Genomic DNA, 27,700 nt, shown 5'->3' on the forward strand with positions numbered 1-27,700 from the left:
CGCCGGGCTGAGTCACCCCTGGGCGCTTCGCTGGTCAAAGGCGCCTGATGGAAAAACTGTCGCGTTTGGATTTCCCCGGCTGCCGGGGTCTCGGGGGCGGTGCCCTCGCGGGAGACCCTGGACGGGCCTGGCCTGACCCGGCGCGAGGGTCGCCGAGACGAGGCGTCCGCGGAGCGAGCACAGCTCTGGGATCCGCGGGGCAGGGACCCGCGCAGGAGCCCGGGCGAGCCGCTCCGCCTGCCGCACGCTCCGCCCCGTCCCGCCCACGTCCCCTTCCGGCCCCGCCCACAGAGCCCAGACGCCCCGCCCGCAGAGTCCTACGCCCCGCCCACATAATCAAGACGCCACGCCCACAGAGTCCAGACGCCACGCCCACATAGTCCAGACGCCCGGCCCGCAGAGCCCGGGCGCCCCGCGGGCGCACGGTAGCAGAGCCGCCGCAGCCGCTCGGCCTGGCAGCCAGCCAGCTCTGTCGGTCCTCCCGCCTCGAGTCCTGCTGCTCCCGGAGGCTGCAAGGAGGGGAGGGCGCGCCGAGCCGCCCGGAGACCGCCCCAGCCTCCTGCAAGCCGCCGCGCGCCACGCCGCTCGGACCGCGCCGAGACTCGGGACAATGGGAGCGCGGCTGCTGCTGCTGGCCGCCGTCGGACTCGGTCTGTGCGGGCCGCTGCTGTCGCGCCGCGTGCGGACTTCCCTGCCAAGTGAGAGCTGCCCAGGTTCACCTTTTCTGCCCCCGGGGGGCCTCCGCGGGCATGGGTCGCCTGGGAGGACAGGGGGAGGCGGAAAGAGGACAGCTTGGGTTTACCTTGCCTTTGGTCGAACTGACTTGGCACAGCTTAGGCCTTGACCTAGAGAGGGGGTGCCTCTGACCGCACTCCTGCCTCAGTTTACCCTGAGAGCCAAACCGGTATTTGGCTTGAGACCAGAGGCGCCCTTCCCCAACTCATCTCCCCGAGGTCTGGGGTTTGAAGGATGCAGTGGGCCTGGGGCCCAGGGCTGGGTATGCAAGAGGAGGGGTCTGGTTGGGGCTTCAGCCTCCCGCTGCGTTTGTTAATCGCCTGGCCTGTTTGCCGGTAGCCCAGAACAATGCCACAAAGAAGGGGGGTCTCACATCGCTCCACCAGTAAACATTTGGTCCTTTTATTCTAACCGAAAGAAACGACCCCCGCCCCCACCACAACTTTTGTTTGTTTGGTTTCAGTGGAGAGAAACGTTTAGTCCTTTGGAACGTTTGGTTGAAAATAATTAGCAGGAGGCCCCCCCAATGGGCCTTGTTCACGGTGCGTGTGATCAGGTCCACACATGGATGGGGCAGGTGGTGGTGGTGGCTGGGAGTGTATTTGTGTGTGTGTGTGTGTGTGTGTGTGTGTGCGCGTGTGTGTGTGCAGGTGGTGGTGGTGGCTGGGAGCGTGTGTGTGTGTGTGTGTGTGTGTGTGTGTGTCCCTCAAACTGCTTCTTCCAAGTGAATGGAGGAACCGTCTATGCTCTCTAAAGTAGTCTTTCAGACAACCTCACCCCTTAAGTCTCTGATCTGTTTCAAGTTGCTTCCCTTATCTCAAAGAATGTATGTCCCACTAGTAGTATATTTTTAATTATCTGGCTACTTAGCCAAATTTTCACTCACCAGCACCCTCATGCAACCAGTGTTTTAAATTTGTAAAGGAACATTATTCTGTAGAGGGAGTTGGGGAAAGGGCTTAATTTGTTCATAGTCATAAAACCAAACCTACAAAGCCAAAAAACCAAACCTACCAAGTCAGGTCTAGTTCACAGGAGCAGATAGGGCGGCATACACCTGCTCTCTACGGTTTCCAAGGGTGTAAATCTTCAACTTTCTCCCGTGTAGCACCATGTTCAACCCACTGCGTCTCCCGGGCTTCTTTCAGTGGTCAGAATACTCTGTAAATGTTTCCCCCAAACCAAACTATACCATCAAGTCTGTCCCAACTCAGCAATCCTACAGGACCCGGGAGAACTGTACGTGTGAGTTTCCGAGTGTGTAATGCTTCACCAGAGTGGAAAGCCTCTTCTTGTTCCCGTGCAGCTGACCGTGGTTTAGAATTGCTGACCTTGCAGCTAACAGCCCAACCCATAACCACTAGTCACTAGGGTTCCTCTGGAAACTAAATGATTTTGCAGCTTTCTTTCTTTCTTTTTTAAATAAAGGAAACTTCTAGTTAGTTTTCTCATTTTCCTTGAAAGGATGTGTGCTCCATATTGTCCCTCAACACACACACACACACACACACACACACAGATTATGGGGTGACAAAGACATAGCATTCTCTCTCCTTCATCTTTGCTCCAGGTAAGGTAGGAGGACGTGCATTTGGGAACACAGCCCCAGACAGGGACTCACTCTCAGCAACTAGCCCCTAACTTGCCTGTGGCTAGCTGTCTCTGAGGGGCTGGCGGAATGTGGAGAAATGAGAATGGGGAGTGGTGCTAACATGGTTTCGGTGTCATTGCCTCACTGGCTCAGTTTGATCCTAACACCAGCGTCTGAGAATCGGGGTTTTTGCCTGAGCTTGGCGTTGTGTAGTAGAGTGCAGATGTGTGCAAATGCTGCATCCACTGTGGCTGTGGCTCCTGGCTCAGTGGCCAGCCTGGATGTGTTCTGGCCTGGGTCTGGGAGTGGCTTCCTGCCACAAGTCTTACTTCCTCGTGTTGGGGCTGAGATGGACAACCCCTGGGGTCGACAGACCTGGGAAGGACACAGACAGCTGAGCAAGCGGCTGATTTCTGTCCACTGGACTCTTGAATGACTTTGGGGAGAAAGAAGAGAGGAGGATGGGAGAAGAAAAGGGGTGCATGTTGAGCACTGGGTCCCCTGTCAGGCACTGGTCCAGGGGGCACTTCTGCCTCAATTCTCTCCATCCACCCTCTCCAGAAACCTTGTGAAGGTGGATTTGTATCCCCCTCTTCTGATTCTAAAGCTAAGGCTCCAGGCACTGGTGTACCAAATTGGAGTTGGGAACAGTGGAGCTGTCTGTGTGTGCTGCGCTCCCCCACCCCGCTTTGGACAGTCCATGTTGCATTGTCTGTAAACCCCAAACTCACACCTGTGGCCATCGAATTGATTCCGACCTTTAGCACACCCATAGGACAGAGCCGAACTGCCCCTGGGGGCGTTCCAGGCCATCATCTTCCCTTGTTCTCTCCCAGCTTGGTGGGTGGGTTTGGACTGCCCACTTTTCCGTCAGCAGCCTTAACCTTTGCCACCAGGCCTCAAAATCACCAATAAAATGAACTGCTCTGCACATCTAAGCAGTCGGTGATAAAAGCAACATTCCCCCTGGGCCCGCTCCTACCATGCACCAAGCCACCCCTCCACTCAAAGCACGCATTGATCCCTACCCTGAATCACCAGTGGGCTGTGATTCACCCCCAGCTGCAACCCCAGCCCCAGTTGTAAGAGGGGTCTCCCAAGGCAGGCTTGGGCCTCTTGTCCTCACCCAATTGGACACTTCTTGCGTTGTCACTTTGTGGCAGCGGTTCTCAACCTGTGGGTTGCAAAGGGGTCGCCCGATTCATAACAGTAGCGAAATTACAGTTATGAAGTAGCAATGAAAATAATGTTATGGGTGGGGGGTCACCACAACGTGAGGAACTGTGTTAAAGGGTCTGGACATGAGGAAGGTGGAGAACCACTGCTTTATGGGTATCTCATCTCTCCAGCAGAGATTATAAGCTTTTGTTGATCCCCATGGAATTTAGAACACGTTTCACTCCTCAGCACACATCGAGAAATGTGTGTGTGTTAACCAGTGTGCATTCTGTTGTAATCCCTCTGCTGAATTAAGTGAGATGATTCCCCTTCATCTAAGAGGGCCAGCGTTCTTGACTAGAGGGTGATGTTTATAAATCGTATACGGCTCTGGTATCCTCCGGCTCCTCGTCCCAGACGCCGGGCCCTGCCCAGCCCGGGGACAACAGCCGCCCAGTTCTTATAGGCTGTGGCACATTGCGTGTGTGTGTGTGTGTGTGTGTGTGTGTGTGTGTGTGAGTGGCCCTGGAAAAAGCAGTGTTTGGGAGGGAAAAAAATGCTTGTGAGAATTAGAAAGTAGCTGGTGGTAACAGCCACCAGGAAGCAAGGAACCTTTGGGCGCTGTGCACACGGTTCAGTGCGCAGCCACTGACCAAGGTGGCAGTTTGAACCTACTCAGAGCCGCCTCAGAAGAAAGGCCTGGTGATCAGGCACAGCCCTGATTACCCTTTGAGCAATTCTCTTCTGCAAACATGGGGTCGCCAGGAATCCAAATGAACTCAGGAGCGATTGATTGGTGGTGTCTTGTTTCATAGAAGGGAGATATGGAGCTGACCCACCCCATACCCCTTGACTTCCCATGCGGGAAGGCACAGCTGGGAGAGAGACCAGCGAACCTTCAACCACTAGATTGAAAGCAGGGGCGTGGCTTGCTTCTGCTCACTGTGGTAGTCACACCCCTGGGAGCCAGGGCGGCTATAAACGACTCCCTGATCACAGGCCTCAAAGCATTATGCCCGGTAACAGGAAAGGACAGGATGCCAATAGGAAAGGGCAGTTTGGATTTCGTGAGAAATCTGGGAGAGTGCCAGCGTTCCGGGGATGCACACCTGGCCCGAGTTCCAGATATGGGAATGCCTTTACGTTCCAGAAAGTCTAGCTAGAGGAGTTGGCTGGTGAGCTGGAATTTTTAAAACAGCCTGCCTACACAACCTCATAGGCTACCTGCAGACACAGCGAGGCACCCGAAGACCACGGTATGGCAAAACCCCTGTTTCACTTGGGGGTTGTATTTCTAAGTCAGGGAAGTTAAAGGTGCCTTCCTTTCCACCTCGCATGTGACCGTCTGGTGATACCGGTGTGGCTACGACAGGAAGCAGCCCCAGACAGGTGGGGGAGAGCCTGCAGGCCTCTTGCCTCCACACTCTCCCTGGAGAGAAGTTGCTGGTAGAACTTCTTAGATCCAGGGCCCGCTTTCCCCTCGCTGCCCAAACGTTTGTCACTGGTTTAACTGAGCCACCAGCATCAAATCTGCCCTTTTGCCCTATAACTCAGAGCTGAGAGGGATGTCTAAGATGTTAAATACTATAATAACCAAGTTGAAATTCCAGAATTCCTCGTCAAGCCCAATACCAAGAAGGTGAACTTTAAATAGAATTTTATATGCTTCCCTTTTACTGAAGAAAATCAGGTGGGCTGTTATTGGGAGAGGTGGGCCTAGCCTGCCAGAATTTCCACGAAGGGAACGTAACTTGAGTATGTGAGTTAGTAGCATGGCATTCTCCCCCATGTGCCGCTGCTGTGCGCTCTGAGGTTGGGCCACAGCTGCCCAGGCCCAGGGCGTTTCGGGCAGGGCAGCTTAGAGGATGGCAGGGAAGACATCCCAGGAGCCCTACTCAGCCCTGCTCTCCACGAGCTGGGTGGCTTTGAGGCATTTCCTCCTGCCAGCGCGTCTGGAAAATGAAACAGATGGTGTGGCCCTTGGTGGCAGAGGGAAGCTGGACAGGGAGGGTCTGAGAACCATGTTCTCTTGAGGCATGAACTGAGGAGCCAGGGGTGAGGGGAGCTAAGAATTGGACTAAAGAAATAACTGGCTTTAGATTAGGGAGCGACATCCTCTGTGTGTTTTGAAGCAGGAGCCCTTGATGGCATACTGGTGACGAATGGGGCTGCTATTGCAAGGTCAGCAGTTCCAAACCACCGCTGCACCGTAGGAGAACGATGGGGCTCTCGATTCCCGTAGAGGGTTCCAGTTTGGGAAGCTCTCAGTGGCAGATCTACCCTCTCCTGTACATCGGTTGCTAGGAGCTGGCATCATTTCGGTGACAGTGAGTTTCTTTTGTTTCGTGAGGTTTCAAAGACCCTCTGGCCAGTGCAGATATGGTGGGGAGACAAAGTTTGCCTTGCTATGCAAACCTCCTCAGGGCGGGCTGACTTGCCTGTGAGTGCCACCGTGACTCGGAGTGGGAAGGCTTCAACAAGAACGGAGAGTGACTATGGCCGAGAGCACTGGGTGGGAGATTCTGTTCACTGCCTTGTAGCCCAGAGTCAAGCCCAGTTCTGTAGTTTGTGGTGAGGTGAGGTGCCCCTCTGCTTGCAGCCTCTGTCCAGCCACCCCATCCACCCGCCCCTCCCATGACACATCCTCCACTCTGTCCAGCACCATGTCTTAGTTCGTCCTCCATGTGCCGTGCTTGCTTGGGCTTCTGTCTGCGTGCCATTCGCTCTGGCCAGAATGGCCTTCCAACGCTCTGGTCTTTGGGTTTAAATAAGCTTCCCTTTATTGATTGCTGAAGCCCTGGCAGTGTCGTGGGTTACATGTTGGGCTGTTAGCCACAAGGTCAGCAGTCTGAGCCCACCAATTGCTCCACCGTAGAGCGATGAGGTTGTCTGTGCCCGCAGTGGTTTGCAAGACTTAGAAACCTCCAGGGACAGTTTACTCTGTGAGGTGACTAGGAATGGAGATTGACTTGATGGTTTCTGGCTTTGGGGTTTATATTGATCGCCTACTACACTCCCTCTCGCTCATTGCCGTCAAGTTGATTTCGATTCACAGCGGCTCTGTAGGACAGAACAGAACTGCCCTTGTGGGTTTCTGTGTGAAGCTGGGTTGACTAGAGAAACAAATCCAGAGATACTCCCTATATGTATAAGAAAGCGCTTTATATCAAGGAGCAGTTGTATATCAAGAAAACATCCCAGCCCAGTCAACTCGAGTCCCTAAGTCTGATAGTAGGCTATAAGTCCCTTTTCAGACTCACAAAGCCACATGCAATGATGCACAGGCCGGTGGTGAAAAGTCGTATGTAGCCAATGTTGGTGGAGGCTTCACAGGGTTCTTGCAGGCCTCCGTGCAGCTCCTCAACACGAAGGTGAAGGCAGAGGCAGAAATGGTCCCACCTCCAAAGAGCCATTTATCTTGGTGGCACCTCCAAATGACTTTCTCAAGCTGCTAACTGATTGACAGGCTAAACCCCACCCATAACTTCTTACAGCTGCCATGTTGGCAGAAAAAAAAACAAACGATCATAGCTTCCAAGATGGTTACTTTGTTAATGGGAGTAGAAAGCGGCTGGTGGTTTAGAACTGCTGACCTTGTGGTTGGCAGCCCAGCACATAACCCACTGCACCACCACTACTACACCCAAGGCCCTGCTGAGGTATATTATGTATACTATTTCATGAATGCCTTGGAGCCATGCTTTGAGTAGATGCGAGGCCCCTTTGACAGGTGAGGAAACACGCCCAGAATGGCTGAGTGAAAAGCTAATGCATTGGTTTCCTATTTCTGCAGTAATCGTAACCACAAAACATGAAAACATGTTTTTGTGGCATTAAAACAAAAAACACGAGCTTATTATCTTGCAGTCTGGAGGTCCAGTCTGGGATCTGTTTCACTGACTACGCTGAGTCAGCTATATTCCGTCTGTACGCTTTCGGGCGGGCTACGTTCTCCTGCCTTTGCTGGCTCTCGGGGTTGCTTGTTGGAGCTCTGGTGGGGTCGTGGGTTCGCGTTGGCCTGCTAACCACAAGGTCAGTGGATTGGAGTTACCATTTACAAGAGAAAGATAAGGCTTTCTACTCCTGTAAAGAGTTACAGTCTCTGAAACACACGGGGCAGTTCTGCCCTGTTCTCCAAGGTCTCTCTGAGTGTGTTGACTCAATGGCCATGAGTTTGGTTTTTCCATTGTGCTTACATTCCTTGTTCCATGGCTTCTCCATCAAAGCCAGCTGGATCCCCTCTTTCTCTCTAACTGTAACTCCCATATCTCTCTCTTACGAGGATCCAGATAATCTCCCCATCTCAAGGTCCTTCATTTAATCATATCTACAAAATCCCGCTTGCTGTGTAAACTAGCATATTCACAGGTCTGGGATTTGATCATCCACATCTTTAACCAAAACCAGGAAACCAAACCCACTGCTGTCAGTCAATAACAACTCATAGTGACCCAGTATAGGAGTTCTGAGACTGTCCATCTTTACGGGAGAAGCGAGCCTCATCTTTCTCCCAAAAGGAGCAGCTAGTGAATGTGAACCACCACAAAAATAAACAAAGAACAACAAAAAGACCAACTGCCATCAATTTGTTTCCAACTCAGTGTGACCTTATATGATGTTTACAAGGTTGTAAAGCTTTACAGGAGCAGACAACCTCATCATAGCTGGTGGATTCGAACCACCAACCTTGTAGTTAGCAGCCAAAATATGCATAGCCCACAGAGACACTGGGGCCCCTTAGGGTGCCAGCATTCAGCCACAGGCTGACCTTTGCTAAGTAGATGTTCTCTTGCACCCCATGTGGAGAGGGAGCCACCCAGGACCCCTGCCTGCTCTCCAGCCCCCTAGAGCTACATGCAGACGTTGCCCTTGGAGGGAGTCAGCAGCAGTCTGTGAATGGATCTCGCTTTTGTGGTATTTCCTTTCCCTAACAGATGGTGAATCAGCTCTAGCAAGCTATAAATAGATTCTTACTCATGACTATGCAAATTAATGCACCAAGAGACCCTAACTCAAACAGAAAGACACACAACTGGACAGAAAGCAGGCCAAGAAGTCCTACAAAGTTAGGTCAAATAGCTTTCTTTTCTTTCTTTTGGCAAATGTACACTTAATCACAAAGTCTTTTATTCTGTAATGGTTCCGTTAAATGCGAACAAGCAGAGGAAGAAGTCGTGGCAGAACAGGAGAAGTGATGCACACTTGATGCTCAGATCGAAGAACACAACTCACGGCAGAGTCTAGTCCGTGCTCTCGCGTTTCGATGGCTTGGGCTTCGTGGAGCTTCCACGGCTCGGCCACCTCATTTGCTGATGATCATCTGGACTGGGAGCCCTAGACACAGCCCGGATCGAGAGCAGAACTGTGCTCATCTGCAGTGCTGAAGACCACTGCCATCCCTTTCAAAGTAGCTAATCTTCTTCCCAACTTGTGTACTTTAGGCTATAAATTTGGGTCATGAAACGTACTTTAGGTGCTGCTGTTGCATGTTCTTCTTGGAGGAATAGTTCAAGTTTAAAAGTCCCTTCCTCAACGGGAGAATCCTGCGGGCCAGCAAGGACCACATGAAAATAATGGGCGTTGCTCTCATCTGGTTCTGCTTTAATGTCGGGAACTGGTTCTGCCAGCAAACGCTGGGTTTCCTTGAGAATCTTGTGGGGCAGCCCGGCCTTCTGGTCAGATCCCAAGTTCGGCCTCTGGTCTCTGGTCTGGTGTCCAGCTCTGCTCACCTGGCGCATGAGTCAGAAGGTCAAATTTCTTAAGACCCAACAAGTCCATTTTCATGCCCAGGAGGCTCTTTTGCTTGTGTGAGTTCTTCTTGGGTGACTGTCGTTCTGTTTTGGAAAGCGGATCGGGATCGGGATGCCGTGTCCTCTGTTCTCCTAGATGCAGGGGACTACCTTTCTCAGGAGTATTCTTGTTGCTTACCTGTTAGGTCATCTCTGCTGGTTACCTTTCCACTCCTTCCCTTCGGCTCCATAGTCTTGCATTTTCAACCTTTTCCATCCAATCCGCAGAGTGTGTTCTAAACACGAGTTGCAGTTAGTCGGCAAAAATGGGTTCTCTTCTTTTCCAAAAATGCTCTGGCTGGACGCCTGCCCAAAGGCGCCCCGTTGCCCTCCTAAACCAGAGCTCAGCTGGGCCTCCGGCTGTAGTCTGCAGACAGGGTGGAGTCTCAAGGGCCCTGGGTGTCTCTCCCTCTCTGTTCTCCTCCATGCCCTCTCTCAGATGCCACCCCCGACCCTCGTTGCTATTTTCTGCTGCTTTTATTTTGTCTTTTTTCTCCTCTTATTCATGCCTAGAACCGTCAGGCTAACTAGCTGTCTCCATCGGCTGAGGTCCCCCAGGTACAGGCGTCCACTGTATCCTCATGCACCTAGCCTTTCAGTTTGTCCTTTAATAATGAACCATGGTGGCATACCGGGTTCCACGTTACTCTGATAACCGCAAGGTCAGCAGTTTGAAACCACCAGCCACTCAGATTTACAGTCTTAGAAACTCACAGGGGCGCTTCCACTCGGTCCTGGAGGGTCGGAATGGACACAATGGCAGTGGTAGCTTTTTAGTTCGTCCTTGTCCTGGTGGTTGAAATACCCACCTCGGGAGCCACTTCCTGCCACGAAGGCCTTGCTTTCCTCAACCCAAGCCACCCAGTGAAGTGTTCCATGTGAACTGCCATTAGACTAGGGAACTCTAAAAGGCTTGTCGGAAAATTCCATTATCTCTCAACCTTCATTGTCCACAGACATTTTTAGAAGCTCCCTCATCCATTCGTTATTTGCCCTTTGCATGACGGGCATACATTCACTTTGCCTTGTAAATGATGGGAATAATCGTGATGTGCACTTGGAAACGGTTATTTAACTTTTAGAATATCCCACAGTCACCTTTTTCATCTCAAGCCTATAGATGAATTGAAAAGTCAGGTGTTATAGTATTGTAAAGGAGTATTTGGTCATATGTTCTTTTATAGCTAACATACAGTGAGAAGAGTGAGACATGAGACATGGATTTTTGTTTGTTTTGACATGGATGTTTAAGGTGTAAAGGCGTGTGTGTGTGTGTGTGTGTGTGTGTGTGTGTGTAAGTTTCACAGGACAATACCCACTTCTGCATTACTCTGGAGTTTTGTCGGGGTTCATTGTTTTTGCCGTATACCCACTTGCCAGGGTTTTAGAAGTAGACCGGCAGGCCCTTCTTCCTCACCTTAGTCTGCAAGTTCTGCTGAAACCCGGCCACCCTGGGTGACCCTGCTGGCATTTGAATGCTCAGTGGCACGTTTCCAGCATCACAACCCCATGTCAACAGTGCGATAAGCTGGTGAGGTGTGGATGACTGCGGGACAGCCTTGTAAATGAATTCCATTGCTGTGACTAAGTGCTGCCGGAGGTGACTTTTCCCGTGGTTAGCAGAGTCGCAGGCAGGCGACGACTTCCTTCGTGAGAAGAGCTCTGCTTTCCTAGAAACGCTGTTTACGATTGCTTGATTATATCTGCAGTCTGCTTTATTTGAGCGCAGGTTTGGAAACGGTTGTAAATCATGGCTTTCGAGAGGATGTGCCTCAAAGAATCGGATTTGGGGCCAGGCCTGTGTAGGTTCAAATGCTGCGGCCTCCACTTTCTGGCGGTGTGGTGTGGTGTGACCCGATGAGAGACTGAGCCGCTCTGCTTTCACTTACAGAGCAGGGCTTCCGATGCTTGTCCCCTTGAGGTGAGGACGTCACAAAGTGAAGTTGCCAGCATCTAGTAGATGCCCAACAAACGTTTCAAGGTTTTCATATTACTACTCCTCCCTACACCCCAGAAGGCTTTGAGGAGTTAATATCAAACAAAGTATCTCAGTGTGTAAAACTGTAAAAAACAAACACAAAGATCTTTATCCTTCATTTCCTTCAAGTAAATATGCATAGAAGACTTATTCTGCCTTTAAACGTGCTCTCTATTTGGAAAGTTTCAAATGTACACAAAAATGAAGAGCAGCCTCATTCCTCCCATGACCGCCATCGGCTTCACCTTCACTAAAATAGGAGCAATCTCGTTTTGTCGAAACCCTACTTCCCCCAGCTGAACAGCTCTAAAGCAAATCCCAGTCATCATACCATTGCATCCATAGATTCTAAGAACCCGCCCCCCCAAAAGAAACCACAATATTATCATCTCTTTTAAAAATTGACAAATTCCGCAGGCTGCACGGCCCCGCCTCTGGGGTGGGCGGGCCGCGTGCGTGCGTGCGTGCTGGCAGGCTGACGTGCAGTCAGAGCATCGCGACCTCGCTGTGGCCTCCACTGCGGCTCAGGAGGAAGTGGCGCCGTGCGTCCGTCCGTCCATCCGTCGGGCACCCTCGCTGCAGGCGGCGGCGGCTGCGGACGTGGACGAGTTCTACACTCGCCGCAAGTGTTGCCACCCCGATGCCGCCACTCCACGAGGAGTCACAACCTCACTGTCATGGACTGGGGGCCCACTGGATGCCAAGCACTGTGCCAGCTACCGTCGATTCTTAGAACAGCCTTGGAAGTTTCTGCACCAACAAAGCTGCAGAAACTCCAGCTTGGACTGAAGTCCCTCCGACAAAGTCAGCCCCATGGTTACTCCGCATGGTTCCAAAGAAGCTTCCTACTTGCTAACTCTGAGCAAAGAGGGCCGGGAAGGTCAAGACACTCCCGACTTTGTCTGTGGGCAAGAGGAACTCCTGGCCAGAGGGATTCATGGCCCAGGCATGCATCTGGCGTGCGGGGGGCCTGGCCACTGTCTCGCTTCGACTCTGCCATCTGCAGAGTTGGGCCTGTTTCGTTACCACCTGGGGCAACTGCAGACCCTAATTCTTCCCGGTGCCTTAGGGTTTGTGGCTCAGCTGAATGTAGAGCGAGGGGTGCAGAGACTTCCCCAGAGCATCCAGAGCGTGAGGCAGCCATTTGACCCGGCACATTTTTAACTTCAACAAGATCCGAGCGGGAGAGATCCTCTTCCAACTGCACCGGGAGCCCAGGGCTCCCGGTGCGCTCCAGCAAGAGGACATCCTGGTGGTGATCAATGTCAGTCCCCTGGAGTGGGGCCACGTGCTGCTGGTGCCTGAGCCTGCCCGGGCACTACCCCAGCGCCTGCTGCCAGGTGTGCTGCGTGCTGGGGTCGAGGCCGTGCTGCTGAGCCTACACCCATGCTTCCGTGTCGGCTTCAACAGCCTGGGTGGCTTGGCCTCAGTAAACCACCTGCATCTACATGGCTATTACCTGGCCCACAGACTGCCCGTAGAGGGGGCACCAAGCAAGCCCCTAGACCCTCGTGGCTGTCTGCACCTGCTCCAGGCCATCCCAGCCCCTGGCTTCCTCTATCACACTCGCGGCCCACGACCTGACTTAGAAGCCTTGGTGAGCAGGGTGTGCCGAGCCACGGACTACCTGAGCAAACACGAGATTGCACATAACTTGTTTGTGACCCGGGGAGCCCCACCTGGGAAGAGCTCCCCTTGCTCAGCCCTCACGGGGGTCCAAGTCATTCTCTGGGCCTGGAAGTCCAGCTTTGGGGTCAAGGAGCACCAGGCTTTCAATGTTGCGCTCTGTGAGTTGGCCGGCACCTCCCTGTCAAAACCTCCCAGGACTTCACCAGTCTGACGGAGGCAGCTGCCCTGACCCTTATCCAGGACTGTCTTCTGCCACCAGCCCAGGCAGAGGAAGTCCGGGAGGCCCTGGTGGCCCAGGAGGAGGAGTGACCATTCAACCGTGCTCGCGTCGCCAGCACCTACACTGACACTGAAAGGATACACAGAAGAGTAGCGTGGCCCCTGCGCAAGGACGCCACGCAAACTCCAAGTGATCCATGGTTTTCCAATGAAACCCCTTAATAAACCAAAGAGAAAAACCTTGAAGTAAACTTAACAAATTTTTAAAAATGGACAATTCCGCAATACTATCTGATAGCCCCTCGGTGCGCCCAGTGCTCTGAGTGTCTCGTGAATGCCTTCCAAGATGTGGGTTGTGCAAATCAGGTTCAGACCAGGTCCACCACTGCATCTGAGTGAGAGTTCTCTTGATTCTCCTGTCATCTGGACCGTTTCCCTTAGTCCCGAGCCCCTTTTATTGCTGTTTGTTGGTCAGAGAAACAAGGTCATTTGTCTTGGTAACTTCCATATCCGGGACCTGCTGACTGCACCTTTTAAGGCTAGCCGACAACTCTCTTTCTGTAACATGGTTGGTAGTATACCTAAAGGCTTAATCAGGTGCAGGTTCAGTTTTTTGCTAACCACCTCAGAAGTGGTACTGTGTACTTCCCATTACATCACCTCAAGGCTGTCTCTCTTCCTGTGAGGCTAAGATTACTCAGTGAGTTCAGGTATTTCTAACTTAATCCAGCCATCATCGTGTCCCCCTCCGCCTTTCACCTAATAATTTTAGCACTGGTGATTAGCATTGGACTAAATCTCTTGTTTCATCACGAGCTTTAAAAACAAGTGATCGTCTAAACCATTGTTTCAGGAACCAAAGTATGACTGAGTATACGCCACCTGAATTTAGAGACCAAGAATAGATCCGATGCACTGAAAACTAATGTTGTGGGATAACATCAAGTGTCTCAGACCTGGAGAAAGCAAGCAGTCGTTAGCATGAAAGAACAGATCAGCAGAAGGTCAGAAGAGACTCTGAAACTTGTTCTTGAATGTAGAGAAGCTACAGTGAAAGGAAGGAATGATGAGATTGCCGAACAGATTTCAAAGCATAGCTTGCGAAAACTAAGTACAAAGTATTATAATAAAACGTGCGAAGACCTGGTGTCAGAAAACCGAAAGGGAATAATGTCCATAGCATTCCTCAGGAACTGAAGGAACAGTTCAAGCTGCAAGTTGCAATACTGAATCGGCGCTCATGGAAGTAACAGTCAAGAGATCAAAGTACATGTTGCATTGACTAAATCTGCTGCACAAGACCTCGTTACAGTACTGAAAACCAAAGATGTTACCTTGAGGAGTAAGGTGCGCCCGACCCAAGCCACGGTCCATTCAGTCGCCTCAAAAGCAGGTGAGACTTGGGCACTGAAGAGAACGACTGTGTTTGAAAGTCCCATGACAGCTAAAAGGACAACTGGATCTGTGTGAGAAGAATAAAGGCCAGGGGCTCCTTAGAAACAAGGATGGTGAGACTTTATCTTATATACTTTGGACCTGTTGTCGGGAGGGACCTGTCCCCGGAGAAGGGCAGTATGTTTGGTAAAGTGGAAGGGAGTGAAAAAGAGGAAGGCCCTCAATGTGGTGGATTGACACAGTGGCTGCATCAGTGGGCTCAGGCATGGGGACGATTTTGGGGATGGCAACAGGACCGACCATGCGGTGTTTCGTTCTGCTGTGTATGTAGAGGGTCCCTACAGGTTGGAACCTGCTTTGGTGGCAGCCAACAAAAACAAGCCACAAAAGCCCCGTAGGCAGACCTGTGAGTCAGAACTGCAGTGGGCATGTCCTGCTGAACTAGCTGGCAGGATCAAATAATACCTGAAAGATCATCTTTACACCTCTGTCTCCAGGCCAGATCGCATACAAATCAGAGAAAAATGTTGCCTGATTCACCAGTTTTAGAAATCTCCAGTTAAGGAATCTATATTTCAGCTCATGGTGATATGTTGTATTGAATAACCAAACTACTCTAGAGCCATTTAAAGAAAACAAGTGAACCCTAGCAGGAAGTATGGGAACTGATTTTTAGAACCTGAGCTGGATTTTTAAGTGTGTGGACCACAACTTAACAACAGAAACACAGATGAATCACGAGGCTCTTTGGCAAGCTGTCAAGGAATTTCTCCTTGACCTATGAATTGTGCTAGGAGCAGAAGAAAAGTGAGATACTTCAACTTGAGCTTCAGCCTAAGGGGCTTGGAACTATCTAGCCGATTGGAAATTTGCTGTTTTGTTCATTCTTTGATGCTGGCATCCGTATGTATTTTTAAATTCGGAGTTTCTTTTAATTCTAGTACCATAAAAATTTCAAGCGTATTATAGTCATAAGAAAGGTAGCAAGTTAGGCTTTGCTATTTATTCAAGGGATTAAGGATTCTTCCTGGGTGGATCTAATGTTCCTCTCAATGGATATAAGATACCTGTTTTGAGCCACGAACTACTACCAGAGAAGGTCTAAGCTGGGAAGAACAGTTTTAAAATTAATAGTTATTGAATAAAGCCTAATGACGGTATTTTCTACGCTTGTGTGATAGGTTGGAGCCCTGGGGGATGGCTGTGCTTGGTCAGTCAGCAGCCACTCCAGTGGAGAAAGGTGACTTTCTACTCCTGTAAGCAGTTACAGTGTTGGAAACCCACAGGGGCAGTTCTGTCTTGTCCTGTATAGTTGTTAAGTAAATATTGACTTGATAGCAGTGAGTTTGGTTTGGTTTGGTCTGGTCTGGAGTGATAGTTTGGAGCCCTGGTTGCTTTGCAGTTATGCATACAGCTGCTAACCACGCGGCCAGTAGTTCGAAGCCAGCAGCCACTCCACAAGAGAAAGATGAGGTTTTCTACTCCTATAAAGAGTTAAGTCAGGTCTCTATAAATTCAGCATTCGGCATTGGCTTGATACCAGTGAATTTGATTTTTAAAAGAGTTACAGGCTCAGAAACGCACAGGGGGACATCTGCCCTGCCCTATAGGGTCACCAAGACTCAAAATCTCGGTGGCAGTGAGTTTTTTTTAGAGAAATAGCTTAATTTTAAGTGCTGAGTACTTTATGCTTTACAAATTGTATCACTCCTTAAGATAGTATCTTGAGACCCCCACATATACATAACCACAGACTTTGGGCCTCCATTCAAGGTTAAGGTGATCAGACGTCCTGATTTTTAACAAATTTTCCCGCATCCCGGTGCATTTTTAAAAAGTCCTGATTTTTTGGAAAGAATGCACGACAAGCTAAGGTATACGGTTTTCGGCTGCCATGTGGCGATTTCGCCAGGAAATGAGTTTTATCAATGTTGTCCAGCTGGTGTCCTGCTTTACCAATGTGAAAATCTGGTCACCTTATTCAAGGTTCCACACAGGTCTTTAATGTGGCCATTCTCCCAGAAGGGCAGAGGATTTCATGTGTTACCTCACACAGTTCCTACAGGTCAGCATTTCTAAGGACACACGTCATTGTGGCATTAGAGTGCCAGAGCCCTGTCCATTCCATTCTTACCACTCCCACACCCTCATTAAGTCCTTGAAGGACCTCGATTCCCACACAGTTGGTACCAATGCCGGGTCTCCGTGTAACTGGGTCAAGGTGAGTGTGCACAAGCACTGAAGACTGGAACTGCATGCACTTTACGCACGGTTCATGCTCCTCATCTTGGGGACAATTGAAACCATACTAAGTAGGAGACGGTGGGGCAGGGTTAGATTCCACAGAGTCAAAAATGACTTGGAGTGAGCAGATGATGGTGTCTAAAAGCAAGCTCCGTGGAAGGTAGGAGGGGGTAAAATAAGAATGCCGTGTATTGCATTATTTTGTATTGATTGAGACAGGTCTCGTTCAACATGAGATGCTTTCCCCTGGTGGAATCTGTCGTCCAGACAAGTCCAGGAATCCCACTGTAATGCTTTTGTCCTTGAATTCAGAGAGAGGTTAGGTGACAGCAGGACAAGCCAATATCCTAATGCAAGACTGCGACGGAAAGCTAATGCCCACCCCCTGCAGAGCAGTCTGCTGAGATTCTGAGATTGATGGAATGGTTCTTACCCTCAAGAGGCAATGGGGACACCGAGGACTCCTTAAGGCCCCTCCCTGGAGAATGTGTCCTTGCGTGTGGCAGGTCTACAGCCAGGCCACCCCTGTGTTCGTTCACTTGTGGAGGCAGTTGGTCATCTACTTTTAGTGTTCTGAACTGTTAATGCTCTAGTTTTATTCTTCAACTTGGAAATAGATGGCAATCTAATATAATGCATTTTCTAATCCCGGAACTGTTGTTGTTGTTTCAATAGAAAACAAAAAGTCAAACAACAGTTTCTTTGATGTTCCCTATTGCTACATTCATTTCCATGAACTCTTTTCCTTTATTGAATATCACTCCCTACCATTAAGTCCATTCTGATTCCTGGTGATCTGCCCCATATGATGGGGAAGAATGGCCCCTGGGGCTCTCCAAGACTGGAAATCTTCACAGCACTAGAAAGTTTCATCTCCCTTCCACAGAGCATCCATTGGTTTTGAACTGCTAACCTTCCTGTTAGCAGCCCAATAACTAATCCACTATGCCACCAAACTGTGGTAAACTCCTTTAAATCCCTATCTGCTTATTCCATTGTTTGAGTCGGCTTGGGGTTGGTTTTAATTGACTGTCTTGTTTTTTTTTTGGGGGGGGGGGACTTGATGCACCTGATTTGGGATTGTATCCTGGACATTGTTGTGTTAGGAACACTGGATTTTGTTATATTCTTCCAAAGAGTGTTGATGATTTTGCGTTAGCAGGCAATTAACTTGGTGGCACTGACAATTTTCTCTCTTGAGCTCAACTCTCACTTCATTGTTAAAAGTTTTCAGCAGAGTTGACTTGAGTCTTCAGCACATGTGCTTGGTTCAGGGGTCAGCCAGAGTCTGTGGAAGCATACTGATTCAGGGGCTCACACCCCTCTTGCTTTTCCTCTCTGGGGCTCTCTTCTTAATTTCCAGTGACTGTGATTGTCTGGAACTCTGCCATTGGTTCTTTGGACCAGAAAGACTGCAGGTATTTTTTTTTAATTATCGAAATAATGAGTTATTGCTCTACATAGCCTCCATCTAGGTCTATATACCTTTTTTTAAGTAGTTTTATTGGCACTTCATCCATATGTCATGCAATTCAGTAATTCAGTCATTTCAAGAAGAGTTGTACAGTCATAACCCAGTCAATTCTAGAACATTTTATTCTTAATTTTACTCAGTGTTACTCATGTAATTATTTTTTTTAATTGTGGCAAAAATATGCACAACCAGATATTCTCTAGTTCAGCAACTTTTACATGAATAGATCAGTGCCATTAATTATATTCTTTGTGTTGTACAACCATTATTGATATTGTTTTCCAAATTATTCTACCACCATTATCATAAACTCAGTGGCACCTAAGCAAAAACCCTTCCTCCTACACCCATGGCAATCGTTGGTCAAGTTTGACTTCTCTATTTTAGTAGTTCTCTTGATATAATATTCACATATCATACATTTCCATAGTTAAATTGGATTCTTTTTTTTTTTTTTTACATTTTATTAGGGGCTCATACAACTCTTATCACAATCCATACATATACATACATCAATTGTATAAAGCACACCCGTACATTCTTTGCCCTAATCATTTTCTTTCTTTTTTTTTAAATCTTTTTATTGGGGCTCATAAGGCTCTTATCACAATCTGTGCATACATCAAATGAGCAAAGCACCCTTATACATTCGTTGCACTCGTCACTCTCATAATTCACCTTCCACTTGGGTTCCTGGAATCAGCTCGGTTTCCCTTTTTTTTCCCCCATCCCCCTCCCTCCCCGATCCCACCCCTGGTCCCTTGATAGTTTATAAATAATTATTATATTAAATTGGATTCTTTTAATTGAATTTGTAAGCATCAATGAACAATAATATAAACAGTTATATATACATCATTACAATCAGGTCTAATGCTCCCTCCCACTTCATTGTTTGCTCCCCAAATGCCCTCACCTTCACCACTCACTTTCCCCCACCCCCACCACATCCCCAATAAACCATTGACTCAGTTATTGTCTGTATACATCCACTCCTTCTGTGCTTCACAAACTGGGAAACCCAACAGAAACAATAAAAAAACTAAAAGAAGAAAATTAAAATAATAGAAAGAAAAATTAAAATAAAGAATAAGAAAGGATAAAAACACCATTAATATTTTAAAAGTCAGAGAAGAAATTTCTGTCATGGAACAAGTGAGAAATATGTGAGTCTAGAGCAAGTTAAGGTTGGGTCAAGAGGGAGGTCAATGGACCAAGTAGCATACAATATGTGGTTCAATCCACCATAATCAAGTTCACAATAAAGGCCTGCAGGTCTTCTATCCGAGTGTTAGCCATCCTGTGTGGCGCTGACTTGGCAGCTCCCCTGTGAAAAGATAAACCAGGAGACTCTTGGAGTGCTTTCCCTTCTTCCAGGTTTCACTCTTGACTCTCAACCTAACAGCCTTCCCGTCTTTGATTTTGTAATTGTATTGATTTGTTTTGGTCCGGAGTCTATCGATCTTGTCTGAGAGCAAGTTGGATCTGGTGGGATGTTTAAGAACTGATTCAGAAGAACCCCCTAGTTCACAGGACTGTGCCTCTCTGTGTAAGTGTTCATTTACAGAAAGGACTTCCCTGCTGAACAAGAACACCCCAAAGTTGAAAGCTCACGGTACTCGTCTAACTTGTAGCCCATTTTAAAATCCTTTGTTATATTTTCCTTTTTTATTAATAATTTTATTGGCGTTTCTTACAAATCTTATGAGAATCCATCATTCAGTTGTATTGAGCACACTTGTACATATGTTGTCATCAACATTAAGTGACCCGCTTGTCCTGTCTTTGTTGGAAACATTTCATTGATGGAGACTGTGTCCATTTTCCTCTTTGGTTCATCTCCTCCCTCCTCAACTTCCCACAATCTAACGAAGGCGACTCTTACCGGAGTTCCTTGAACGCAGGCTCTGGTTGAATTCCTGCCGCAGGGTCCGTTTATTTGCCCAACGTTGCAAATGGGTATTTTTGGCAGGCAGTAAACTCCTCCCTGTGCTCGAGGCTATTCGGACAACCTTACAAGACAAGGGTTAGCTATAAATCGCTCTGGAGAAGGAAGCAGACAGCCTTGTCTTTCTCCCAGGGAGTGACTAGTGAGCTCAAAGCAGCTGGACTCTTCGTCACTGGACCACGAATGAAGACGTTTGCACCAGGGTCTTCTTTGCACATCTGGTGGAGATGCAAAAAGCCTGATTAAACTGGCACCTACCTGGCGTGCAACATTGTATCAACTGAGGAAGGGGGCCTGTGGGGTATGAGTGGCCCCAGAACATCTGCTGACCTGCTGAGTAAGGAAACAGGATGGCTGAGGTAGTAGGCCCTTTGTGGTTGTATTTGGAAATTGTCCAAGAGGCTGTGGTTTAGAACTAAATGCAAATGGCTCCAGAAAATTCACAGGAAAGTGGAACTAAAAGATAATGGGATTTTCCCCTCAGAGATTGTTTAAGGCCCCGTCTATGATGAGAGATTTGGGGCATTCCATCATATAAACAAGCTGTTAACCAAAAGATTGAAGGTTCAACCCAGAGACTCCTTGGAAGAAAGATATAGCAAGGTCTTTCCCTTTTAAAACATCATCCGTCGAACATCCTGTGAGGCACAGTTCTTTGACACACATAAGCTTGTCTTAAGCTGAAGTCAACTTTACTGAGTTGATTACTTTGTAGAGAAGCTAAGTATAATAAAAGAAAATTACTCTCTGTGTTAGGCATGGTTCTCCAGAGAAACAAAACCAGGACACTTATGGTTTTATTTATATATATAAATATATATTAGGATAGGTTTATACAGCAAGAATGAATGTAACAGCTAATCAGTTCGCACAGCAGTACAGAGGGCTCAGTTCAACTCACTTTCCTGGAACAGTTACTATACTGAAGGTCCTTCAACTCACTCGGCTGCAGGTCCAAGGTCATGCAAGCAGACAATGGAGTCTGTCCTCAGGAAAGACAAGCAAAGTCTCCCTCAGGCAGCAGACAGGAGGGTGGGGCAGCAATAGTATCCCCAGAGCTTAGTGAAGCATGCCCCTATGAGGTGTGGAGATGGATGCACTGCAATGTGATTCACCAGCCTCCAGGTCAAGTGATGTATGCACCAGCAGCATGGCAAAGCAGGGCTCAGTGGAACCTCCGCGATGCATGGCAAGGCAACACAATCCATGAGTTGGCTCACCCCACAGTAGTGCAGCACACAGTTGAGGCAAAGGACTAGCTCAGGCAGCAGAGCACTGGTCTGAGAAACTGGATGCCAACTGCGGGAAGTATTTATCTCAGTGGCTCTCCAATCAAGCTGTGACCTGATTAAACTCCACCTACATGTTCCTATGGAGGCCTAATTGGTACTATAAACCTAACTATCACACTGTCATAATGTCCATGGAATTGAGAGCTTTCCTCTGAATTTGCCTCTAGCTTCATTACCTTTTAGATGTTCCCTCAAAATGAAATAAAATAATAAAAAAAAGAAGTCTTCTCATTTTTCCATTGGAAGGGATGGGTGTCATGAATAATGGGTGCAAGCTGAATGGAGACAGGTGCCTGTGGAGATATAAGTGGAAAAGAAAGGAGAATAAAGTACTTGCTAAATACGAGGGAGAGTGAGTCAAGTGGCATGGGTACAAAATCATAGAAACCTTTCTTAAACAAAAGTATCAAAATGTGAAGCTATTGTGTCTCAACATAACCTCCAAATCTGTACACTTCTGAAGAAAGTGTGTCCCCTTTCTAGCTCTTCCCCAAAGAACGCAGCACTCTCCAGTTTCCATCCGCGTTTGGCATACTTGAGGGCCTTGAATCAGGTTCGTTGAGTTGAGAGAACAGAGTTTGAAGGGTGGGGGAGTAACCTTTTCCGATGCTACTCTCTGAACCCTTGATGCCCTTGCCACATGAGCGCATTCATTGTCATGGCCCCCAAAATGCCTCAGCGCAATGTTCCTGGCCTTTTTCTCATCGATGCCGTTTTTCATTGTCTTAAGACTTGTGTAAATAATAAGCCTCCATAATCATCCTGTATTCTTTGAGAAAATCTTTCAAGACCCTTTGTTATTTCCAAAAACCAGTTTCCATAACCTTCTGAGCTGAACTCTCTGGCTTGAACTGAACTGGCTTGGCAGATACCCTGTGGGGTAAACATTGGACTTCTAACCGCAGGAGCAATGGTTCATACCCACTAGCTGCTCTTCAAGAGAAACCATGAGAGGGGACAAGAATATGGTTTGTGAGGGGGAAAAAAAAGATGTCTGTAAACATCTATCAAGATTAAGATGGCCTGAAAAAAAAAGCTTTGTACAACAGGCCTCAGGGAGAGTGTATATGTAGCTTGCAAGTTGGCCCTAAGAAATCAAGGCTAAAAAATGAATCAGCTAATCTTGTAAAGTTGGATTATATAAAGAAGCATGTGGCATCAGAATTGGAGGTAGGCTTATTAGCAACCCGCGAGTTGCAGATGGCACAACCTTGCTTGCTGAAAGTAAGGACGATTTGAAGCATTTGTTGACGAAGATCAAGGATTACAGCCCCTTCAGTATGGAGTATAGCTAAACTTACAGGAAGGCAACATCCTCCCAGTTGGACCAATAGGTGACATCATGGTGAACAGAAAAGGTTGACGTTTTCAAGGATTTCGTCTTGCTTTTATCCACAATCAATGTTCATGTGAGCAGCAGTCAAAAGATAAAGCAATGGTTCTCAACCTTCCTAATGCCGCAGCCCTTTAATACAGTTCCTCATGTTGTGGTGACCCCCCCCCCCCCACCAACCATAAAATTATTTTTGTTTGCTACTTCATAACTGTAATTTTGCTACTGTTATGAATTGAGTGACCCAGGTGAAAGGGTCGTTCTAGCCCCAAAGGGGTCGTGACCTATAGGTTGAGACCCCAGCCAGCGCTGAGATGCTTCCACTACCACTGGATCCACAAGACTTTCCACCCACTGGCCTGTGATCTTCCTGCATTCGACATCATTGTATGTGCTTTGAAGAATTTATGGACTATTATTGGGCATATGGGCTAATGTCAGACTTAGGGGCTATTATCGAACTTAAGACTTGATCTGGACCAGGCTGGGATGTTGTCTTAATGTACAATTACTCTTTGATATAAAGCTCTTTCTTATTCACATATGCGTCTCCCAGGATTTGTTTGTCTAGTCTACCTGGACTAACACAATGGGTGTTCAGGGATACTGTCATTGTTTGGATGTGTGAGTACATGTAGTATGTTTTCCACTGTATGTGTTATATTCCACAAATAAAAGGGGGTGGGTGGAGAATAATAATGAATAAAATTTACATTGAAAATAAGAGAGACGGGTCACAGCCTTGAGAACCTTCCGGATCCCTTGCCCCTCAGACCTGAACACTGGTCTGAGTTGTCATAAAAGGGGGAAAAATAAAAGTAAAACTGACTTCAATTCTTTCGTGACACACGCGCTAGTGTCAAACCGACCCACCAAGAAAATGGGCAATATTTTCGTTAGCAGATTCTCTGACGCATCCTGTTCTGGTCCACCCATGCTCCCAGGAAAAAACAAATCATAACAATAAGCACGCTTTAGACGTATTTTCTATTCATCTCGTGTGCCTGTTCGATTCAGTCATTTTAAATTTTTTTCTTCCAGAATCAAAACCAGGAAAAGATTCCCTGGCACCCCGGGCATTTCTCATCAAGAATCCCCCGAAGAATCCCGTGAACGTTTATGAACCCTTGCCACAGGAGGAGCTTGAGGAGGGAAATGAAAATAATTTAACGGAAAGCAGGCACATCCCCCTCAACCGAAGCCACCTTCAGAAGCCGCCCCAAGACCTCGTCTCGGGCCAAGCCCTGGGTTACCTGACCAGCCCCTGGCTGACCCTCTTCATCCCGTCCGTGTACACCGGTGTCTTTATCATGAGCCTTCCGCTGAACGTCCTGGCCATCGCCGTGTTCCTCGTGAAGATGAAGGTCAAGAAGCCCGCGATGGTGTACATGCTGCACCTGGCCACGGCGGACGTGCTGTTTGTGGCAGCCCTCCCCTTCAAGATCAGCTATTACTTCTCCGGAAGCGACTGGAAATTCGGGCCGGAGATGTGCCGCTTGGTGACGGCGGCGTTTTACTGCAACATGTACGCCTCCATCATGCTCATGACGGCCATCAGCATTGACCGCTTCCTGGCCGTGGTGTACCCCATGCAGTCCCTCTCCTGGCGCACGCTGGGGAGGGCGTCCTTCGCCTGTCTGGCCATCTGGGCGGCGGCCATCGGCGGCGTGGTGCCTCTGGTGCTCAAAGAACAGACCACGCAGGTCCCGGGCCTCAACATCACCACGTGCCACGATGTGCTCAACCAGGCGGCGCACGACAGCTTTTACACGTCCTACTTCACCGCCTTCGCGGCCGTCTTCTTCTTCGTGCCGCTGGCCGTCTCCACCGTCTGTTACGCGTGCATCATCCGGTGCCTGAGCTCCAACACCGTCGCCAACCGCAGCAAGAAGACGCGGGCCTTGTTCCTGTCGGCGACCGTCTTCTGCATCTTCATCCTCTGCTTTGGACCCACCAACGTGCTCCTGATGGCACACTACTCCCTCCTGTCTTCCAACGCCTCCACGGAGGCTGCCTACTTCGCCTACCTCCTCTGTGTCTGTGTCAGCAGCATCAGCTGCTGCATCGACCCCATGATTTACTACTATGCCTCCTCGGACTGCCAGCGGTACCTGTACAGCCTCCTGTGCTGCAGAGAACCCGCGGACCCCACCAGCTGCAACAGCAGCGGCCACTTAATGGCAAGTAAGGCGGACACGTGCTCCACCAACGTGAATACCAGCCTCTACAAAAAGCTGCTCATTTAGGAAAGGGGACTGCGGCCGCCTACAAAGCCTAGGGATTCTTTCCATCAGTCTCTGGTTAAGAGCAAGTGCTGACTGCACCATGGAAAACAGCCAGTGTATTGCTTGCCTGCCTCCTTCTTATGAGAGCCCAGTACTGAGCATCTATGTTTGCTTGTTCCTGAAAAGGGAAGCAGGAATAAAGATAGTGTTATTCAGAACGGCATATGGCCAGTATACAGTACAAGCTGAATGCTTGGACTGATATATTTAGTTGATGTACATATGTGTGTGGGTGTGTGTATATATATTAAAGGGTACTTTGAAGACCCCCGCCAGAGATTATAGGAATAACTTCTGATTTAATATGCAGAATCTAGGTTGCTTAGGTTTCATCCCAAACACCTGAAAATGCCCATCAGTAGTGACAGATTTCAGGGTTTGGACTTCAACTTTTGCAAATATTTTGAAATTGTTCGATAGCAGTGTTTAAATTATTAAAGGGATAAGACTTAGTACATTCCTTGTGAAGAAAAAGGCTCCTCTGTCATGTTAAACATAATCAGAAATCTTAAAAAATGTAAACAGGTGAAAACCCCTCCTTTGAGCTTGCTCCACAGGAAGGAGCGTAAGTCCACTAGGAACCTCAGTTCATCTTTCGGGGAGTCGCAGGGGGTGCAGCTGTTCCCCACTCCACCCGAGGCTGCAGGTCTTTATGCGCCAGCAGCAGACACAGCCCGGCCCCAGTGAGGAACCGGAGTTGGTGGCAGTTTGCGCTGAGCATCCCAGGTCACAGAGAGCCGGGGCCCACCGCAGTTGCCCCACCCCCATGTGCACTCATGCTTATTAGAACGTGGCAAAGCAGGAAGTGCCGGCCATGGAGGTGATGAATATATAAGGCCTCTACCCTTTTTAAAGACAAAACGAGCCTTCATTTACCACTTACCCTGCAAAGGCCAGCTCTCCCACAAGAATCCTGCCCTGGGGGCCCAGGGGAGCGGCCACGTGTGCTGTGGGCACTGTGATCAAGCTGGGGGCATAAAGTTGAATGAGACTTAGACACATCATCTCCAAACAGAACAAAACTGAAGTAACACAGACTGACACATGGTTACAGGAGAGTAGGAGATATGTACAATAAATGTTCTCATAGAAAGAATCACTTCTAGCCAGTGCCTCCAACCATGTATCACACAAACCAGGTCTGCTGGTTACGCGATGGAGCACCTGGGCTACTGCTTCCTGGGGCGGTATCTTGAGCTGAAAGCACAGTGGGACACGGGGAGGACTCTTATAAAAATCATCCCTCCAGTCTACATTCGTTAGGCAAAGCTTTTGTCCCTAAATTGCTCACAGCAGTCTTTGAAGTGTAATGGACTTTGAAACGGAGCGAACTTCCTCGATGTTTTCATTTTAGTTTTTCTTAATTAGGAGAAGAAAAAAATCTTACATGGTGATTTTTTAAACCATTTCATTGGGGGCTCATACAGCCCTTACCACAATTCATACATCCATCCATTGTGTCGAGCACATTTGTACATTTGTTGCCATCATCATTTTCAAAACATTTGCTTTCCGCTTGAGCCCTTGGTATCAGCTCCTCATTTTACCCCTCCCTCCCCCATCCTCCCTCCCTCCCAAACCCTTGAAATAATTTATAAATTATTTTTTTATGTCTTACACTGACTGATGTCTCCCCGTGGTGATCTTTAACACCATTTATAAACCCATAATGGCTATCAAGTAAATAAAAATTCTTATTCATTTGGAAAAATAACTTGAAATTTAGGTGCAATGTACAGTTTTTCTTGTGGGAAAAAATGGAGGCATTTGTTAAACAAGAATGGAAATTTGCCAGACAAATGTGTACCTATTTAAAAGAGCAAACTATTTCTAAGTACCATAGTATAATTTACATCAAAGTAATATAACTAAACATTTTATAAGTAGAAATTAGCATTAACGTTTATTAATTTAGTTACTATCTTCATTTTATTGAAACCAATGGGATTTCATTGTTAAAGTTGATTCTGTTTGTGTGTGTGTGTATATATATATATATATATATATATATATATATATATATATATATAAAAACAATATGACCCTTATTACTGTCCTTTTACTCTGTACCTATAAAATATATGTCACTGTTTTTATATAATCTCTGAAATTTCTTGTAACCTATACTATTAATAAACCTGGAAATTTGCCTCAGCTCTGCTTAAAATAAATTATTACTGTGCCAGTGTCATGACAGGATAACACCTTCTTCAGAATTTAACTGAAGAGGGTTTAATGAGCAGACCATTTACAGATGTGTGGACAGGGTTGAGGGCACCCTCAAAGATGAAGAAGCGCCCCGTCTTAGGTTGGGTTTTTGAGAAGAAAAACGGATGAAGCTGATATAAGTATATGTAGAGAGAGGTTGCTGAAAAGGAAATGGCTCACCGAGTTGCAGAGGAGAACAAGTTCCCAGTCTGGAACTAGACCGGGTGACTTGTGTAGCTGCAGGGCCTGATGAAACCAAGATCAGCAGGTCTGGGGACAGGCTTCTGGCTGCGGAGGCAAATGACCAAGGTAGGCAGGCTGCTGAGAACTCCCAGCGTCGACAGGCAAGACAGGAGGATTCTGGCTGCAGAGGTGAGTGAACCAGAGGGCAGACGGTCTCGTAGGCCGTTGGCTCAAGGCCA

At 48.1% G+C, this 27,700-nt stretch overlaps 1 protein-coding gene, 1 non-coding gene and 1 pseudogene across 2 annotated transcripts; all 3 read left to right on the forward strand.

Moving 5' to 3' along the window:
- Positions 1 to 379: 379 nt before the first annotated feature.
- On the forward strand, positions 380 to 26,652 carry F2R (coagulation factor II thrombin receptor). The gene is made up of 2 exons (XM_075541195.1): positions 380 to 698; positions 23,827 to 26,652. The coding sequence occupies exons 1-2, from the start codon at positions 611 to 613 to the stop codon at positions 25,029 to 25,031; spliced, it is 1,293 nt and encodes a 430-aa protein (XP_075397310.1). The 5' UTR covers positions 380 to 610; the 3' UTR covers positions 25,032 to 26,652.
- On the forward strand, positions 12,065 to 13,189 carry LOC142440852 (GDP-D-glucose phosphorylase 1-like; annotated as a pseudogene).
- On the forward strand, positions 13,200 to 13,304 carry LOC142442004 (U6 spliceosomal RNA). Its single transcript, XR_012783274.1, has one exon. It is a non-coding gene; the product is annotated as a U6 spliceosomal RNA (small nuclear RNA).
- Positions 26,653 to 27,700: the final 1,048 nt, after the last annotated feature.

Source organism: Tenrec ecaudatus, chromosome 2 (genome assembly GCF_050624435.1).
Source record: "Tenrec ecaudatus isolate mTenEca1 chromosome 2, mTenEca1.hap1, whole genome shotgun sequence".
Taxonomy (NCBI): Eukaryota; Metazoa; Chordata; class Mammalia; order Afrosoricida; family Tenrecidae; genus Tenrec; species Tenrec ecaudatus.

Coding starts and splice junctions, on each gene's coding strand:
- F2R (XM_075541195.1), top strand. CDS start 611: ATGGGAGCGCGGCTGCTGCTGCTGGCCGCCGTCGGACTCGGTCTGTGC. Junction 699..23,826: donor CGTGCGGACTTCCCTGCCAA/GTGAGAGCTGCC, acceptor TTTTTCTTCCAG/AATCAAAACCAGGAAAAGAT.